Source organism: Manis pentadactyla, chromosome 6, assembly GCF_030020395.1.
Source record: "Manis pentadactyla isolate mManPen7 chromosome 6, mManPen7.hap1, whole genome shotgun sequence".
NCBI lineage: Eukaryota > Metazoa > Chordata > Mammalia > Pholidota > Manidae > Manis > Manis pentadactyla.
Genome location: NC_080024.1, coordinates 5,953,220 through 5,971,342, shown reverse-complemented (window position 1 = coordinate 5,971,342; position 18,123 = coordinate 5,953,220). Strand labels below are relative to the sequence as shown.

Here is an 18,123-nt window from a genome sequence, read left to right as displayed (position 1 = left end):
CATCACTGTACTGACCTGTCATAGCCCTGCTTCCGTGGTCTTACCTTAGTGGTGTATCTCCAGCTTGCATTCTGGGCTTTGTAAGAAATAGGCATACAGTTTGGTGCTGTAGGCATTGCAGGGCTCTGGCTGGGATGTTTCCCACCATCTGGCCCCTTGTTCTTTTATTTATTTATTATTTTATTAAGGTATCATTGATATACACTCTAATGAAGGTTTCACAAGAAAAACAATGTGGTTATTACATTCACCCTTATTATCGAGTCCCCCCCATACCCCACTGCAGTCACTGTCCATCAGTGTAGTAAGATGCCACAGAGTCCCTATTTGTCTTCTCTGAGCTACACTATCTTCCTCGTGACCCCACACACACCATGTGCACCAATCATGATACCCCACAATCCCCTTCACCCTCCCCCACCCCTCCCCTTTGGTAACCACTAGTCCCTTCTTGGAGTCTGTGAGTCTGCTGCTGTTTTGTTCCTTCAGTTTTGCTTCATTGTTATACTCCACAAATGAGGGAAATCATTTGGTATTTGTCTTTCTCTGCCTGACTTATTTCATTGAGCATAATACCCCTTGTTCTTTTTAAACAGGAGCTATTTCCTTTTAACTTACTGTTTTGAAATAATGATAGATTCACAGAAAGGTGAAAAAATAGTACAGAGAGGTACCATGCATCCTTCACCCTGTTTCCCCGATGGTAACATCACACATAATCGTATAATATCAAAACCAGGAAATCCACATTGGTAGGCTCCACAGACTTTATTTAGGTTTCATGGTTTTGCACATACTCATTGGTGAGTGCATAGTTTTACACAGTTTTAGTGCTGGTAGAGTTGTGTAACCACCACCATGATCAAGTTATAGAACTGTTGCATCACTGGGAAGATCCTGGTGCCGCTCCCGTGTAGTCACAGCCATCCTCCCCATCTCCAGCCCCTGCCCGCAGGAGCTCTGGGTGCACTGGTATCTGTTTCAGAGCCCGGGTGGGGGTTTGATCTTGCTTTATGGATGCTGCAAAGCTTCCAGTTGACCATGTTCACCCCTTGGCTTTGGCCTCTAGCAAGATTAGGGTGCAGTTTCCAGCAACCCCCACACGCAGACTTTCTGGGTGCTGGATGAGCCCCTCAGCGACCAGGGTCTCTTTCTTGCTCTACTCTCTGCTCACATCTTTGTCTTTGGTTCCTTTGTGTTCAGTAATATTTTAGTAAATGGCTTCAAGTCTTTGTGCACAAAGGTGAAATATAAAAATTTAAACTGGGAGTACTACTATGCCTTTTCCATTTGTTATTTAGATTGATCTTTGCCCCGTCCCTTCCAGAACAGCTGACAGTTGTGTGGGTGGCTTCCTTCCTCACCCTTTGAGTTCCTGAGTGTGTCTTTCTGCTGCATTTACAATTGAATTGGCACAGGATACAATTTCTAGAATACAGTCTTTTCCCTCTAATAGATACTCTTTATCTTCTAGCTTACAGTGTTGGAGGAGAGAAGTTCGATGCCACTCTGATTTCCTCCCTTTTGTAACTTTTTTTCCTGCTATGTTGCTTGTATGGTTTCATGTTTACTCTTATCCTTACATCTTATCTTATCCTTAGCCTGCTAACTTTGCCTGGTGTTGTTACTGGGCAGCTGCATCTGGGGAGGTCTCTTCCTGTGCACTAGGGGAAACCTCAACCTGGGCTGGGGAGGATTCTCGACACTGATCAAGAAAGAATTCTTGAACAGGTCAGACGAGTATAGGTAAGGAGGGAATTCATTAAAGTGAGAGTAGCAGTGGATGGCAGCAGCCATGCAGGCAGCAGAGAGCAAGGAAGGGCAGAGGAGGAAAGGGAAGTTCACTGAACTCCTGCTCAGCACAGGGCAGATGCCTTGCCGACTCCTGAAGCCAGGGTCACCTGGCGTCCAGTGTCCGCTTGAATCTGCACAGTGTGGGAACTAAGCCCCTTACCACCCCAGGATTTCGGGGAGTCACAAAGCACTGGATGGAATGAGATTATGTTCTGAGAACTTCCCAAAGGCAAAGAAAGGAGATTTGGGGGCAGGCTACTAAAGAGCATGGTCATACAGCTGCAGTCCTGTCTGGGTCACCCAGGTGATGGGAACTTGCAGGCCCAGATCAGAGATCTTAGTAGCCCTTCCCTACCTGTCTGAAGTAGGACAGACAGAGAGAAGACTTGTGCTTAAGACTAGAAAATTGAATGAAATAGCAAAGTAACAAAGATACTTGCCCCTGGAAAAAGGGGTCTCTTATTAGCTTCCCAAGAGGCTTGGAATAGCATGAAGACAAAATGCAATAATTTCAACAGCAAGAAGGCTTTATTTAAGGCACAGTACACACTCAGAGAAAGGGGAGTGTGGCAACTTCAGAGAGGAGGCATGCTTAAAGGCTTAGAATTCATGTCTTTTAGGAATTTCAAGAATGAGGTAAAGGGCCAGGGGAGCATAGGCTGACATGTGGCCTCATGATGTCTCTCTGGTGAGAAACATTCTGTCACCATCCATAGTTAGTCCTCTAGATTTTCTGTAAGATAAACTTAACACAAGAAATTTACTCATCCTGTTCTTCTCCAAGATAATGGTTACGCTCAAGCAGTGGGAACATATTAGGACTTCTTGCCCTGCCTTAAGATAGGGTCAGTTATTGGCTGATTACCATAAAATATGTTAGGAATCTTACCTCTTAACTGTCTGGTTTTTAAAATGGAGTCTTAGCGTTAAGATGGAGTCCCTCCTGTTCATACAATATTCTTTACATCTCAATATTTTTCATCATAGGCAGGAAAAATCATGATGCTTGTCCCCTGTCCCTGCCCTGCCTCAGCATGAAACCCTGAGAAGTTTTGTATTGAAGACTCCATTCTTCTTTAGCCAGGGAAGAAGATTTATCTTATTGGCTTTTTGACTCTTATATCTCCTGTACATGGACCATTTTCTTCTCCTGAAAGGCCTGTTACATACATGGCCCTTCTTCATGTTCCCCATAGCTCCACAAGCAGGGGCCACAGAAGTGTGGCACCGCTGCCCTGGGCAGCACCCGTCTGTGCTGGAAAGCTGGTGGGGCGGGGCCTCATGACTTCCTCCCCCCCGTACTGTCCGCATGTGCAGGACACTGCTTGCATTAGGGGTGGCCATGCGCATGCCGTGGGCTCATCTGAGCAGATTCTCTGGTATGGCATCGGATCACTGACTGATGCTGGTCTTTGCTGCCCCTGAGTAGGATGCCACTTCTGTGCAGGAATAAGACATGACTCAGTGCTGGAAGCCAGTTTGCTGATGGGCCACAAGATCTGAGCTTCTCCCCTCCTATCTGGGTTGCCAGTGCCTTCATCTCTCGTTGCAAGACTGGGAGGCAGCGTTCTCTGTGGTGCCACCCATCCCCTGGGGAGGCTGTCATCAGAAAACAATGATAAATCAACAACAAACTTTCCAGAGATGAAACAAAACAACCCGACATGAGCTTGCATGTGAAAAGAGCACCCAGTCTGTATAAAAATTTCAGATCAATATCTAGTCAGAGTCAATAAAATATTAGCATTTAAGAATAAGGGGGAGAAGCATAGACATGTTGGACAGAAATAATAAAAATCAGGCTGCCCTCAGGGTGTTCCTTTACGAGATCAAAAATCTAGTAAAAATGGGACTGTTTCTGTGGTGTGGGGGGGAAGGTATCGGTCAGGTTGCCCGCATGTGAAAAGACATGCACATGGGTGGCGTTCCCGACACACACACACCTCTTAGGTGTCACTCCACTAGAATCGTCCCGGGACCTTCTTCTGGTGCCAGCAGATGAGTCCAGGGTAGACCAGTCAGGTGTGAGAGGGCGCTGGGCAGGGCACCACTGATGCGTGGAGGGCTGGGTCTAAATGAGTTTTGAAAATATAGAGATCAAAATTAATATGAAAATAAAAATTATTCTCAAACATTAAAATATAGAATCTAAAAAGAATAGCTGAATAATAATGACCAGGGTCTAAATCCCGGATTACATTGACCGCTGTCAGGAAGTTGGGTGCCAGTTAAGTGCTCAGAAGGAGCAGAGGTGGCCAGGAGTCAGCAAACGTTGACTAGCACTGACTTAGCAGTTAGTGGGGAGCAGTTAGAACGGAGGTTTGTGGTGGGTCCTGTCATTCTTTCCTAAAGTTACTCAGGTTCCGTCCTCAGCATTTCTGCCGACTCAGATACCGTTGGAGTCCTGATTTGATTTTTACACTTAGGGGACCCAAATAAGATTGAGGAGTCTTGTGGCCAGTCTTGGCACAATGTTTTTGTTCAAAAGATACTTGGGTCCAAAAAAGCAAGAGCATTTAAAATAAATGTGAATTAATGGGTGTGGCTTCCAAGATGTGTAAATAAATGTGAGTTAAAGGGAGGCAGGCTTCTAAGATCTTTTAAGACCTAAAAAAGCCCCCCCACCTGCTATTCACCCCCTTGTGTGGTCCCCTCTCTTGAATGTGGGCAGGACTTAGTGACTTGCTTTTAACCAACAGGATATGGCAAAGGTGATATGGGACTGTTTCTGTGGTGTGGGGGGGTGATATGGGATGTCACTGCATGATTAGTTCACAAAAGAGTGTGACTTCGCCTTACGGGCAGACGCTGTTGTCTTATCAGCTTGCTTGCTTCAAGAAAGCAAGCTCCTGTGTTGGAAGGCCCACAGAGCCAGAAACTGAGGGTGCCCTCCAGCCAACAGCCAGTGAGCTTCCGAGGGCTGTGGTCCCTCAGCCCCGGGGGAACGGAACCCTGCTGATGACCGTGAGCTTGGAAGCAGAGCCCCCCCACCATCCAGCCTTGAGATAAGCCCCCAGACATGCTGGCGCCGTGACTGCAGGCTGTGAGACCGTGAGCATGGAACTGGCCCAACTGAGCCCAGATTCCTGATCCATAGACACTGTGAGAGCAAAAGTATGTGTTGTTTGAAGCAGTTACATTTTGGGATAATTTCTTCCACAGCAATAGATACCTGATGTGAATGGTTGGACTCAGAAAAATGTCCCACAGATGCTGTCCACCACGTGGCCACAGCCATACTCACGGTGGCCAACGCTTCCCCATCGGGTCTGGAATCCCGCCTCTGCGCCCCACACACCCTCTTGTACTTTCTCTTCACCTTTTCCCGTATCTCACGCCTGTTCTGCTCTGTCTCTGGGTCCTGCTGAATGTAAATCTGTGTATCTTCCCTAGGTGTCCCCCAATTTTTCATTCCACATAGGCCCCACAAAGTGAGCCGATAAACCACACGTGTCCCTAGCGAGCAGGGCAGGGGGGCGGGCCACCAGCTTTGGCATTATGGGTTTTTCCCGCCACACTGCTTTGCTCTGGCACTTACTTGCTTTTCTCATGGAGTCCTAACACTAGTCATGGTAAAAACACTATGTTTGTATTACTTAAGCACTGTCCACACCGCTGTAGGCCTGTCCTCTCCAATCCTTACAGTAAATCCCGAGGGGCGGGGAGACATGTTTTTGAGATCAAGAAATTCAGTCTCAAGCGGCTGAGCTGCTCGTCAGCAGTGGAGCCCAGCCCCAAGTTTGGTCTTTCCTGACTGCAAACCCAAGTTTTGGTTTTCTCTGTATCACTACAGTCTTCATTTCCCTCCAAGTCTGGTTACTTGTTTCTCAGTGTGTTTATTTGAATTCCTCCTGATGCTGTAATTTGCATTATTAAAGGCAAAGTACTTGGCTCATTTTTGCCTGGATCTTTCAGTCTCTGTCCCACGGTAGGATGCTCGAGCTTCCCTGAGGCATTCGCCAACCTGCGGTGTTTCAGAAGCAGAAGAGCACAGTGAATTGAGCTGGTGAGTGACATGAAATCATCCTTGTCAGGTCTCTTATTGAACATTATGGGGCACCCTCAGTGTCACTTCACTGGTGGGTTCTTATTGGGGGGGGTCTTTGAGGTCTGATCAGGTGCTATTGATACCAGGGTTCTTGTTCACGGAGTTGAAGAATGAACTTCATATACACTCAAGGTAGGAGAGCAAGGTGGAGGCTTTTATTCAGAGATAAAGTGAGAGGACAGAGCTACGGGCTCACGCCAGAAGGGGTGCAGAGTCTGTGGTGGCTCATTGTCTAGGGGTTCTATGTGCGGTTGAGGATTTTTAGGAATGGCGGTAAAGGGCTAGGGGTGCAGACTTGTTGAGTGGTCCCAGAATGCTCATTTTTGATGAGTAATGGAAGAAATTTGCTGCTCTGATTCTTTCTCAGGATAGCAGCTGTCCTCTGGGAGCATGTCAATTAAGACCACCTGCCCTGCCCCCAAGGTGGGCTGGGCTGTTGCCTGTTTGCTAAAGAGTGTGTTAAGAATCTTACTTCTTGACTTCTTGGGTTGTTTGTAGTTGGGATTGCTTACCGAATTAATCTCTTGCCCAGGTTGCAGATGACTTGATTAGGATTACAGAAGGAAACATAAATTTTACAGTGTCATGATCTAATTGACACAATGAAGACACAAGTTATACTGAGATACTTTTCTTTATCTGGGGGACATTTAAATATTCCAGGCCAAGTTGCTCCTGGCCTTCTGAGCTTTAACTGATTTCACTGAAGAATGTCTCTATTCTTAGTCTGGTATCTTTACCCTAGAGAACTGGTGTGACTCTGACTTTGCCTGATGCTTAACATGGAGTTTTGATAGGGTCTTCTTTGCACATTGTTACATTGTTCAGGCTGTAATTACCTTGCTTTGCTTTTTTCCAGAGGTTTTCACCCTACTCTGCCTAAACCCACGGCCCCTGTCTCACCATCATTTCCTTGGCTTCATTTCTCCATTCCTGTTGAGAGTGCCATTAATTCAGAGAAATACCCCCAGAGAGAGTTAAAGGTAAAGCAAGAGGAGGGTCCTAGACTTGAAACTCTTGCTGTGAAGCATTATGCTCCACTGCCCTTCAAACCGCTGGAACGTCAGTGTCTCTTTTATGTGAACGCCAAATACCGCAAATATGACCCGTAGAAGGAAATAGCATCTGAGGGGCGATTTGGGTAAGGATTCAGGCTTAAGAATTGTATATCGTGGTTACATCATGCTGTGTTACGTTACAGGTCTGGGGTCATGCAGTCATGTTTCCCAAGATGTATGAGGACCTTCAAGTCCTTATTGATCACCTTTAACTTCTAGAGCTTGGTAAACCATCGGGAAACTTATTTTCTTTAAGTAAAGTAGGGGCTCTCTTATCCATCCAACAGACTGCATTGCACCCTCCCCTGGCTGCCGGAGGGTCAGGTGACCAGGAGCAAATGTGCAGGGCACCCAAAGCCCCAGGGCGGGTGTTTGCAGCTGCTCCTAGGCAGCAGAAACCCTCCTCAGAGGGAGCCCTCTGGGACCCAGGACACGTGAATCCCGTGGAGGCAGCGTTGCTTCCATTGTTGTGGGTGGGGTCCCAGAGCCCCTCCCAGCAGGGGGCCCCTAAGGACCCCCTTTTAAAGCCAGCTCTAGACGTGGCAGTTGCATGAATCCTGGAGACCCAGGCAATGTCCCCAGCAAGCCTCTGCTTGTGGGCAGATGGGCATTTCTTCTCTGGAGTAGGAGTCAGGCCAGGTTCGACCAAGGTGAAGGTCAGCTCCACGTCCAGGAACGATTTCAAAGATAGGAGGTGCGAGGGGGAAAAGAAAACAAAGTCATTCATCAGTATTCGTTATGCCACTACTGACCGTCTCTTCCTTTGATCTTCAGTTTTCATTTCACCGCTCCTGTCTTCCCCACAGACCTATTCTGTGCTCTGCTGTTATTGTGGTTATTGTATTTGACTGGTACGGTCATCTCTCCGTCTCTGCTAGTTTTCTTCTCCCCAAATTTAAACATGATAGCACCTCTTTAGAGCAAACAGGTTGGCCAATGGCCCCTTTCCCCCATGTGCCCCATGGGAGGGGAGGCGGGTACCATTGTCTTCTCGCCACCTGCCACTTGCTGAAACTGACTTTGCTGAGGTCATTGGTGTCTCGGCCTTGCCCAGCCTCCAGGTACTTTCCCTGTTTATGAAAACTATTTTCCAGATTACATAAGCAAGGTTACTTTCGATAAGCAAATTAATTTTAATAAATATAAGTAAAAGAATAAAATGAAGGTCATCCATAGGCCCTCCCTCCACAGATAGAATGGTAACCTTTTGGTGTATTTATTTCCACATGCCCTCACCCATACATACCGCATTCACATTCCCTGCAGGCACAGCCGCCTTCCCAGAGGCGCGCGGTGTGTCAGCAACTTTATCAGGAAGCCCAGAGGGTTGCACGGTTAGTGGATGAACCCACGTTCACTGTGTCTAACGCCAGAGCTCTTAACCACTAGGATTTCTTGCCTCTTGCTGTTCTTTCCTACTCACAAGGAATCGTAGTTTCTCCATGTCATTAAAATACACCTTCCTAACAGCACTCTCCTTTCACTTTAGGCTGGAATGTCTCCTTATTAATGGACATGTAGGTGTGTCCAATTATCCCTGTTATGAATAACTCGGACATGAACATCTTTGGGGTACAATTTTCTTACATGTTTCTCATGTCTTTTATCTAGATTCTCCAAAGCCAATTCACTGGGCCGGCAGGGATATTTAAACACCTTGATTTATTAGTGCCAATCACTCTGCAGGCAGTAAAGTGGTTTTTACCCTCACCTGATCATGAGTGTCTGTCTCATCCCCTTCTTCCCGGCATCAAATACTATCAGCTGAAACATCTCCTGGTGTTTCATTGGTGTTGGGTATTTATTACAAGGGAGGCTAAGCAAAAGCACAGATGTATTTTTGTGTTTACTACAGCTTTGTGTTAATTTGTTTGGTGGCTGTGGATCTTAACCCTTTGCTCACTTTTCTACTGGGCCTTGTACCGTCCGCCCTAGCGGTGTGGTCTCATGACTTCTACCTAGCGTGTGCCGCACTGGCCGATGCCCCTGGGCCGGCGTTCACGTCTCCTTCCCTCATGGCGGTCGTCCCACTGCTCCCACGCCCTCTCCCTCTCCTGCGGTTCCCAGGGGTCCCCTGTGGACCCTCTCCTCTCCCTCTCTGGGCCCTCGCTGGGGACTCGCCCACCTTTCCCCCCGGGTCCTTGGTCCTGTGGCCCTTCTCCTGAGGCCCCAGCTTCTCCCACACACAAGCCTGACCCTTAAGTGTGTTGAGATGATTGATAAGCAGTCTGTCTGGAAGACCTGTTATGCACGACATTGAAAAGAACACCCAGACTCATGATCAGGCAACCTGAGCATCAGCCAGCCTCAGAAGCCAGTCAGGAATCAGTCCCCGCTGAAGGCCCTGGGGGTGCCGGCCAGGCCGTTTGCTGCCCATCCCACATGGCTTTCCCATTCTTGTTTGACTGACAGTAATTAAAGAGCAAAAATATACACTTTTTCCATTGCAATGAAATAAGCAGTTTTTCCACCGTGAGGTCAATGAAATCATTTCCTGGCAGTTGGTGCCCTACTTAGAAGCAATTCAGTGTATGGGGATCACAGTAAATACCTTGTGGGATTGATTTGCGGTTTTACAATGATGTATGTAAAGTACCGATTAATAGTCTGAGCCTCTCTTTGGAATGCCTGGGGAGGTAAGTAAAGGAAGCACTCATAGCTTTAAACTGCCTGGACTGACTGTTCTGAGCGGGTTTTAAAGAGGCTTCCAGTCTCCATGGGGTGGAGAGTTTGGAGGCCAGGTGGGAGGGACACCTGGATGGAGCGGTGTGGCCTGAGTGTGGGGCTCAGGCCTTTCCACGTCCAGGGGGCGTGCAAGGCGCTGTGGAAGCAGCCTGACACCCAGGGGAGGATTTGGAGAGTGTGTGGGGCATTATTTGTTCATGTTAGTTATTCACTCAGTAGACATCTGCCCATGTCTGCTCTGTGCTCTGTGCCAGGCTCTGGGGATATAGTCTGAGCAGGTAGATTTGGTGCTTGACTTCTGCAGGTTAAGCAGAGCAGGGCACCCAGAGCTCGGTGGAGAGCAGAAGATACTACTGATGCCGGGGTTCTTATTCACGAAGCTGAAGAATGAGCTTCACAAACACTCAAGGTAGGAGAGCAAGGTACAGGCTTTTATTTAGAGATACAGTGAAAGGACAGAGCTCCCGGCTCACACCAGGAGGGAACAAGAGAGTCTGGGGTGGTGCGTTGTCTGGGGGTTTTATAGGCAGTTGAGGATTTTTTTGAGAACAGGAAAGAAAGCTTAAGGGTGTGTGTGGACTTGTTAAGTGGTCCCAGAATATTTAGGATTAACTTAACACAAGCAACTTCCTGCTCTGATGATCTCTCCCTGAGACACCAGCATCTTGGTCTGGGGGCATATGAAACAAGGCGACCTGCTCAGCCCCCAAGGTAGGCTGAGGTATTGTTTGCTAAAGACTAAGTTCAGAATTTCTAATGTCTTTACTTCTTGGGTATTAAAATGCAATCTTATCTTTAAGGTGGAATCCTTCTAGCCTTTTACTGTGTTGTTTATGCCTGGGCTTACTTGCTAAATTAGTTGCCCAGTTTGCAAAATCACCTCATCAGATCTGAAGGAGGAAAGACAGCACATAGGCCTGGGCCTTTTAGCATGCTAAGGTGAATCTTACACATGATTATAAATGATTAGCATAATAAAAACATGTGCTACTCTTATTTATCTGGGGAATATTAACCAATCTCACTGAAGAGTGACTCTAGAGCTGAATGTTTAACACAGACTTAGTAGGGGGTTTCCCTGCATGTAGTTACATTGCTCTGATTGCAAATATCCTGCCTTGCTTTTTCTGGAGACCCTCACCCTACTCTGACTACACCCACGGTCCCTGTCTCACTGACAGCACAGGTCATGGGGTCCTGATCCCTGATGGGTATCACAGGGCACTTCCCTGGAGAAATGGTGTGCAAGGGAGGCCCCGAGCATGAGCACGAGATAGCCAGATGGGGAGGGTTTGGGGAAGAGGGTCCTAGACAGAGGGTGGGGCCCCAGTGGGGTGGTGGGTCCCACGTGAGGAGCAGGGCCAGGAGAGGGGGCAGGCTGGCAGGCTGGGGAAGCAAGCTCCTTAGCCACTGGGGGCCGCTGGAGAGGCTGAGGGGGTAGGTGAGGCTACGGGACTGCCACCTGCACGTGGTGCTGCCTGGAGGTGGTGTGATGGCGCTTCATGGGCGGCTGGCAAGCTTGGTGCTGGAGGAGATTCCGGAAGATGGGTATTCAGGAAGGATGACGCTTTCCTTCTAGAATGTCATGTTCACTGTGTCTCCCAGAAAACACGTGGATGTGGAGCGGCCATTGGTTGTTTTTTCTGCCTCTTGGGATACAGGACTGTTAGCCTTTGGGAGACCAGAGGGACAGAGAGTCCTGCAGTGTGTGAGGGGAGGGTCTGGGCCTGAGGGAGCCGGAGGGCAGGCGGAGGTGTCTCCACGGCCGCTGGGGCTTCTGTGCTGCCAGCCTGCTCCTGAGCCTGGGGGGAGCTGCTGGCTGCCCCTGGGGCCTGTGCACCTGCAGAGTCTCACTGTGACCTGGAACATGCTGGCCCGCAGGCCCTACCTTCTCCCTCTTGGCTAGATGGGATCGGGGCCAGGATCCCTCTCCTCTTGCTGATATCAGCTGCTGGTTTCAGTTTGTTCTGTAAATTCTTTTTACTCCCAATCCATGAACTTCCCAGTAGCTATTGCAGACCTCCTGTGGTGGTCTGTGATGCACGATCCCACCCCTCGGGGACACTGCCATGGCCCTGCCCCAGGCATGAGGGATCAGGGCCGACGAACAGAAGGACAGAAACTCAAGCCTGTTGCAGAGGATGAGGAGGGAGGAGGCGAGGAGCAGGGTCCAGGGTCTGGTGCCTGGGTGGGGACACGCGGGGCCCAGTGTGTGTGGGGGGGGCACTCTGCACGTGGCTGAGAGAGAGGGAGGGAGGAGAGGGCTTTGTGATCAACCTCCAGTGAAGCCCTTTTCCTGTTTGTGACCCAACTCATCCCACAGGAGAAAAGATGGCCTTTGAGGGTGCCAGGCTCAGCATGAGAAACAGGAGGAACGGCACGCCGGACAGCACGCGGACCCTGTACTCCAGCGCATCTCGGAGCACAGACGTGTCCTACAGCGAGAGCGTGAGTCCGGGGCAGCGGCTGCGGTGGAAAGCGTGGCTTTGGCAGTTAGGCTTATTTCGGGGGCCAGCATCCTTCTTCAAAAAGCTCCTAGCTCACCGTGTAGTACTCTGTTCGGTGGGTTATTTTAGTCCGTGTAGAAGCATTTTCTCTTCTGTGCTGTTTTTCAAGCATTCCTATTTTAAAGGTCGTAATAACCTTAGTAAGTTGTCAAGCAATGCATTTGTTAACTGACTTTCATGAAATGTTAAATGCCTCACTTTTAATATTCATTTTACTATTTAATGCTTGTGTCCTTGCTTCTTGGTCCCATTGGTTCACCCAGAAACGATTCTTGAATCTACGTCCTTTTCTTCAGCTCTGTGGCTGGAGTCTGAGTGTGGGTCTGAGTGTGTTCCTGTGGGAGCTCCTAACTGTTCTCTTGGGCCCACCTCCAGGCCCGGGTCCAGGCGGCCTTGCCGACGTAGGGACACGCCCTGCTGCTGCTCGCCGGGGGCGGACTGGCGGGGGGCCGGCAGAAGGCCCTCTCTGTTCCGCCCTGCTGCTGCTCCGATGCTGGCCCTTGAGGTCACCTCGGGCAGCTCCCGTGGGTCTTCTGCGCACCCTCAGGCCTTGACTGCTCTCACTTGTCAGGAAGTAAGGACGAGGTTCTGCAGGTGCCACGGCTTCCCCTTGGCTGTGGTGTTGAAAGTCAGGCTGGTGGCTGCTTGGGAAACCAGGGAGGAAGTACTGGGACTATAGCGCTTCTGGGGCGCTGAGCACGGCAGTATTTTGATCGGTCAGGTGGTTGCATGGGGCTGGCTCTGTGGTACATCAGGGGCTATAGGAAAATAAGCAAGCAAGCAAAAGCCTGCCTGCGCCACCCCGCGTACTGAAGGAGGCACTGGCTCACGGGCACCGCCCTGCCCTTGCCTACTACCCACTGCCCACTCCCATGCCTCCTTAGATTTTGCATCTGCTCTCACCTTAGCCTTGGCCCTGTGCGAAATAAACAGTAGACTAAAAGCTCCAACACTCTGTGCCAGCCTCAAGCTATGAGAGACCCCTGGGGGTGCAGAACAGGCCTCTCAGATGGCGCCTGGACGCAGCATTGTCCCTCTGGGAGATGGAGGAAGGCTGACGTTCTCTTGCCGCCCTTCTGCAGGCCCCCTTTGGGATTTCTGGGTGGCTTGCCTGCTCCCCTCAATTCCTGCGGATCAGCCCCTCAGAGATTCAGGCAGCTGCTGTGAGTAGAATTTCTGAGGTCACCCCAAAACATCTCAGTTCCAGGGGGTTCTGTTTGCCCTCTGAGAACACACATCTCTGCAAAGTGCATTTCCAGAGGGACTTTTTAACATCGAAGCCATTTTTATCACCACGATAAAAAATTTCACTATCATTGATTTCACAGGCTTACCCACCTGTTGTATTTTCTTCATTTGTGTTAAGTGGATTTAGAATTAGTTAAGAGGCTAGAAAATATTACAAAGAAAGAAAGGGCATCACAGATTTTCAAAATTTTTGCATTCAGACGAGTGTAGAAATTATTTTTGCTTTCTACATTTTTATGGTCCATAGGAAAGAATGTACAGAGGTAAATTCCCACTTTAGGGAAGAATAACAAAAGGAACACTTGTACCCACCGCAGCCTAAGGAATAGAATCTTACTGGCATGTCACCAGTCACCAAGTGTCCTCCATGTGGGTCTCCCAGCCTCCTGTCAGTGACCACCACCCTGAAGTTTGTGTTACCCATTCCTTGCTTTTATTTATAATTTTATAATTTGCATATCCATTCCTAAACAAGATTCTGTTTAGTTTTGCCTGGTTTTGATAAATGTGGAATCATGCAATAAATTTCCTTTGTGAGTTCGTTTTTGCGCACCATTGTGTCTTTGAGATTCGTTCATGTTGACGTGTGTAGTGGTGGCTGATGGATTTCTCTTTCTGCAGCCCTTCATCGTGTGCATGTGTGCGTCCAGCCTAAGTGGGGTGGACACTCAGGTCTCTAGGTTTTACTGTTAGGAGCTTCGAACCTTCTTTGTGTGAGCTGGGGCTTCTGGAAAATGTGCTTTGGGTTGAGGCCAGCGGGTGAAGGTGGACACCGCCCTGCTGTGGGGTCTGGGTTTAAGGCAGAGGATCTATGGGGAAGCTTTTGTTCAAAGGCCCAGGAAAAGGAGGCACGTTGCTCCTGTTCTCCAATGCCTCAGGACGTTGGGTTGGGGTGGGAAGGGTGGCACTGTGGACTTCTTCCCAGGAGAAGACTACCCCGCCCGCCTTTTATGGTGCCTGGCTGGTGATGGCCTCGCTGTGGGGGAGGAGTCAGGGCTGGCTTCGGGCAGGGAAGCCAAACTTGTAAAATGTTGTCTGAGAAAGGCAGCCGACAGTGCCCGGTGACCTCAGGAAAGTGGTTTGGGCTGCCAGCCCTGTCTCGCAGGACTAGACGGTTGCCTAAAACTGACCCCCTAGTGCCAGGCCTTCTGAGCTTGCAGGCTGTTCATGGGACAGCCTACCTCTCTTTCCACAATGGGCCATTTCTAGGGACGTAAGGTGGCTGGCAGTGGTGGACAGCTTTCCAGACAGGTTGTCCCAGTTTATCCTCCCACTCATACTGGGCGTGAGGCCCCCCCACCTTGCCTTCCATCCACATTCGGTGTCAGTTGCCTTTCTAATTGTTCCAGCCCGGTGGGCATGCGATGCCATGTCCTTCCTTGCAGCTCCACTCACATTTGCCTACTTACTGATGAGGCTGAACTTCTTTTCACACACGTATGGGTATTTGCGTGTCCTCTTTCATTCAGTGCCTGCTCAGGTCTTTTGCCGCTTTCCCATTAGGTTGTCTGTCTTATTCTCAGTGATATACGGTATTTTATGTATTCTGTCTACCAATTCTATGACGACTAACAAGTGTTGCAAATATCTTCTCCCACTTTTTGGAGGGTAGTTATTTTTGATGTTTTTTTTCATCTGTTTCCAGTTTTCTTTTGCCATCTCAAGGGCAACTTTGGTTTATAAAGGCTTTTGGCTGGTTGTCAGAATTAGGATACGCCTTACTGTCTTGCCCATAGGGGCGCAAATACAAGTATGAAGGAGTCTTTGGAGTATATCTTCTTTTGAAAAGCAAATGTAAGATGAATGGGAATCTGCACTGATGCATTATTTATACTAAACTATCAACAAATGCTTATATCCCCCCAGCAGCATTAGAGCTGGAGAAACATAATTTGTATGTGTATAATGACATTTATTGCAAGATAATTCCAAGTAACTTTTAGAAAAATTTGCATTTTGTTATAAAAATTTAATTGCCTCTTTTTAAAAAAAATTTGTGTAAAGCATGAATAGATGCTGAATGCTATGAATATGTGGTACATTTCTTAAAACCTTTGAAGTTGGTTGAGGTCATTTTTAGTACTCACTGATAACAGGAGGGGTGAGGATAAATTAGTAATGTGTTGTCCCATGTTCTTTCTCCAAAGGACTTAGTGAATTTTATTCAAGCAAATTTTAAGAAACGGGAATGTGTCTTCTTTACCAAAGATTCCAAGGCCACGTAAGCAACGATTTTCTCTTGGATTTTGCTTCCATGTTCAAAAATAAATTATTAACAACCATTATAACAAACAAATGCTCACTAGTTCATTATTAAAGTTGTTTTCATCTTGCAGTTCTCAGAAATGGTGTGTGAGCAGGAAGAATTTGGCAAGTAGCTTGGAGTTGGTCCCCGAAGTGTATGATTTTGTTTTATATTTTTAGCTTTGGCAGTGGGTGGTCAAGGCTCCAAGAGAGGCCGTCGCCCCTTCAGTATTCCCATGAGCCTGGTAGCCTACCTGAGTAGCCGTGGCAATGAAGATTGTTGTCTTATATAGAGGTTGGCAGGCGACACCAGGCCTGTGCGCATGTGCAATCTGGGTGGCTCCTCCCTCAGGCCGTTGACTTTGGGCCTTCCCATCCAATCGGGTGTTCATCTCCTCCGAGTGTCATGCTTTGGAACATCAAGAGTTCCAAAAGCCCTGGGGAGCAACCCCTCGCAGCGCTGCGGTGCAGAAGTCCTCAGTGAGTGCGAGCAAATGAAGGGGCCGGTGGTTGGATGACTGCCGACTGTTCCCCCAGAGAGATCCCTCCCGGACCTCCCGAAGCAATTTCAGTTCTTCCCTCTTCTCATCTGTCCGTCTCCACCTTTCCTCTTTTGCCTGCTGGGGATAGAACGAAGTGTAGCTATTGGTTGGGCAGTTGCTGCTATGGTTCATAATTAAAGCAATGCCCCTGGGTTGATCGGAGGCAGTGAGCACAGGAAGGGTGTAATAAGCAAAGGCAGAAGCTTTAGAATCATCCCGGATCAATCCCAGCTTGCTGCTTGCTCACTGCATGACCTCGAGCCAATTATTTTCCTTTCTGAACCAAATTCTCTTATCCTAAAAGGCTAGCAAAGTACACCTCATGGGCTGTGTTGAAGATTCCATGGGATAACACATAAAATACCTACCCCAGTGCCTCGGAGCATAATAGGTTCGTAAAAAATGTGTTTTCTTACTTTGGGTGAAGCAGAAAATGAACATCAGAAAGACAGACTCTCTGTTTTGTCATTGGTGTAAATTTATTCATCATGAGTCATAAACTCCATGAGTCAGCTATTTATTTCCTGCATTTTTCAGTGAATGGTTTTACTGTTACGCCATTTGTTTGGCTGGTAGAAAAACCAGCTTGGATTCATTCATTCATTCAAAAACATTTCCTGGGTATTTACTCTGTCACGGGACTTTACACTTGATTGCTAACTCTACAGCCCTCCTTCAGGGCAGCTGCTGTTATCACTGGACAGAAAGGCATGTGAGGCCCAGTGACATTCAGTATTTTACCCAAGGTCACACGGCCAGTGGGAAATTGATGAGGGATGGACCCAGGTATTCTGATTCCTAGGTCGTGTGTTTTTCTATCTCCTACTCCTGTTTTCTAAGAATTGCCTCAGGCAGACCCTTTTCATCAGCAATTTCTGAGATGTAGATCTGCAATCTAATTGGCTTGAGTGAAAGGGCAACGATGGGACTTCGTGGCTGCAAAGCACAGCCAGATCCAGAGCGTAGTGTCACCATGCCCCCCGCCTCAATGCCTGCTGTGTCTGCTGTTCTCTAGGAGGGCAGCCTGTTCACCAGTGTGGGCAGAATGGCAACTATACCTTGGTTGACATGTCATCAGCTTACCATTTACTAGTCAGGGAAAGAGGGCTTCATTCTTAGAAATTCCACTTCAAGTCCTGCGCTGATGTTTGTGGCTCTTATTGGCCTGGTGTGGGCCATGTGGCCACCTCTAAACTAGTCTCTGGGGTGGAGGGGGGACATGTTGATTGGCAAGGCTTGGGTGTTGTGTCCACATGGACCCAGTGTGGGAAGGGGTGATTCCACAGAGGAAAATCAGGGTGCTCTTACCAGCCAAAGGAGAAATGGATGCAAGATGGGTTAACCCATAGCTGTTTACGTTATAGTGTTTGATTACAGCCCCATATGGCCCAAAACAAGGGCAGTTTTATGTGGTGAGCAACCCCCGCCCTCAACGACACAAGCAGAGGACAGGGACGCCTCAGAGTCTTCCACTTCCCATCTCAGGAGGGACACAAGGTTGTAGACCAGGATCAAGACTCTGTACTCTTTGAACATCCCCATGTTTATTATTTTTATCTCTCCATAGGTAGTGGAATACTCGGGGTCATCTAAATTACCCATCAGGCAAGAGAACCAAGTGAGGTGACTTATAATGTGGAGACTCCAGTTTTACTGCTGCTTGCCGCTCTGGCTGATGTGGGCTGTCCAAAGTCACCCCAGGGAATCCCTGGGGTTGCCCTCTTATGTGCCAAGCCCAGACTACCACTAAACCCTTGTGGAAATCTGTTTCTTGAGTGGTCACTGGGCAGGGATGCCCAACTATTGCCCCTGCTGCCAGGTGCCCTCTGAGACATGGCTGCCCAGCTTGGGGGCTGCCTCCTGACACTTCTGAGGCAGTAAGTCCAAGATCTGTGCTGTGCTGTTCAGTTCTCAGTGCCTTGGCCCTGCTGGGTCCCAGGTAGAAAGGAGGAGCTCCACTTCCACCATAGCTGCTCGAGCAGTGGAGCCTTCAGCCT

The 18,123-nt window shown here is 48.5% G+C and overlaps 1 protein-coding gene across 4 annotated transcripts in view; it reads left to right on the top strand.

Moving 5' to 3' along the window:
* Nucleotides 1-18,123, top strand: part of TRPM8 (transient receptor potential cation channel subfamily M member 8) — a 134,663-nt gene that overhangs the window by 32,277 nt on the left and 84,263 nt on the right. For all 4 annotated transcript variants that reach the window (XR_008998131.1, XR_005033032.2, XR_005033033.2 and 1 more), the window contains exons 2-3: nucleotides 11,909-12,033; nucleotides 15,488-15,561. Coding sequence is in view for 1 of the 4 variants with exons in the window: in XM_036927211.2 (XP_036783106.1) it covers nucleotides 11,917-12,033; nucleotides 15,488-15,561 (191 nt within the window). In the remaining 3 variants the exon portion in view is untranslated. The remainder of the gene's footprint in view (nucleotides 1-11,908; nucleotides 12,034-15,487; nucleotides 15,562-18,123) is intronic.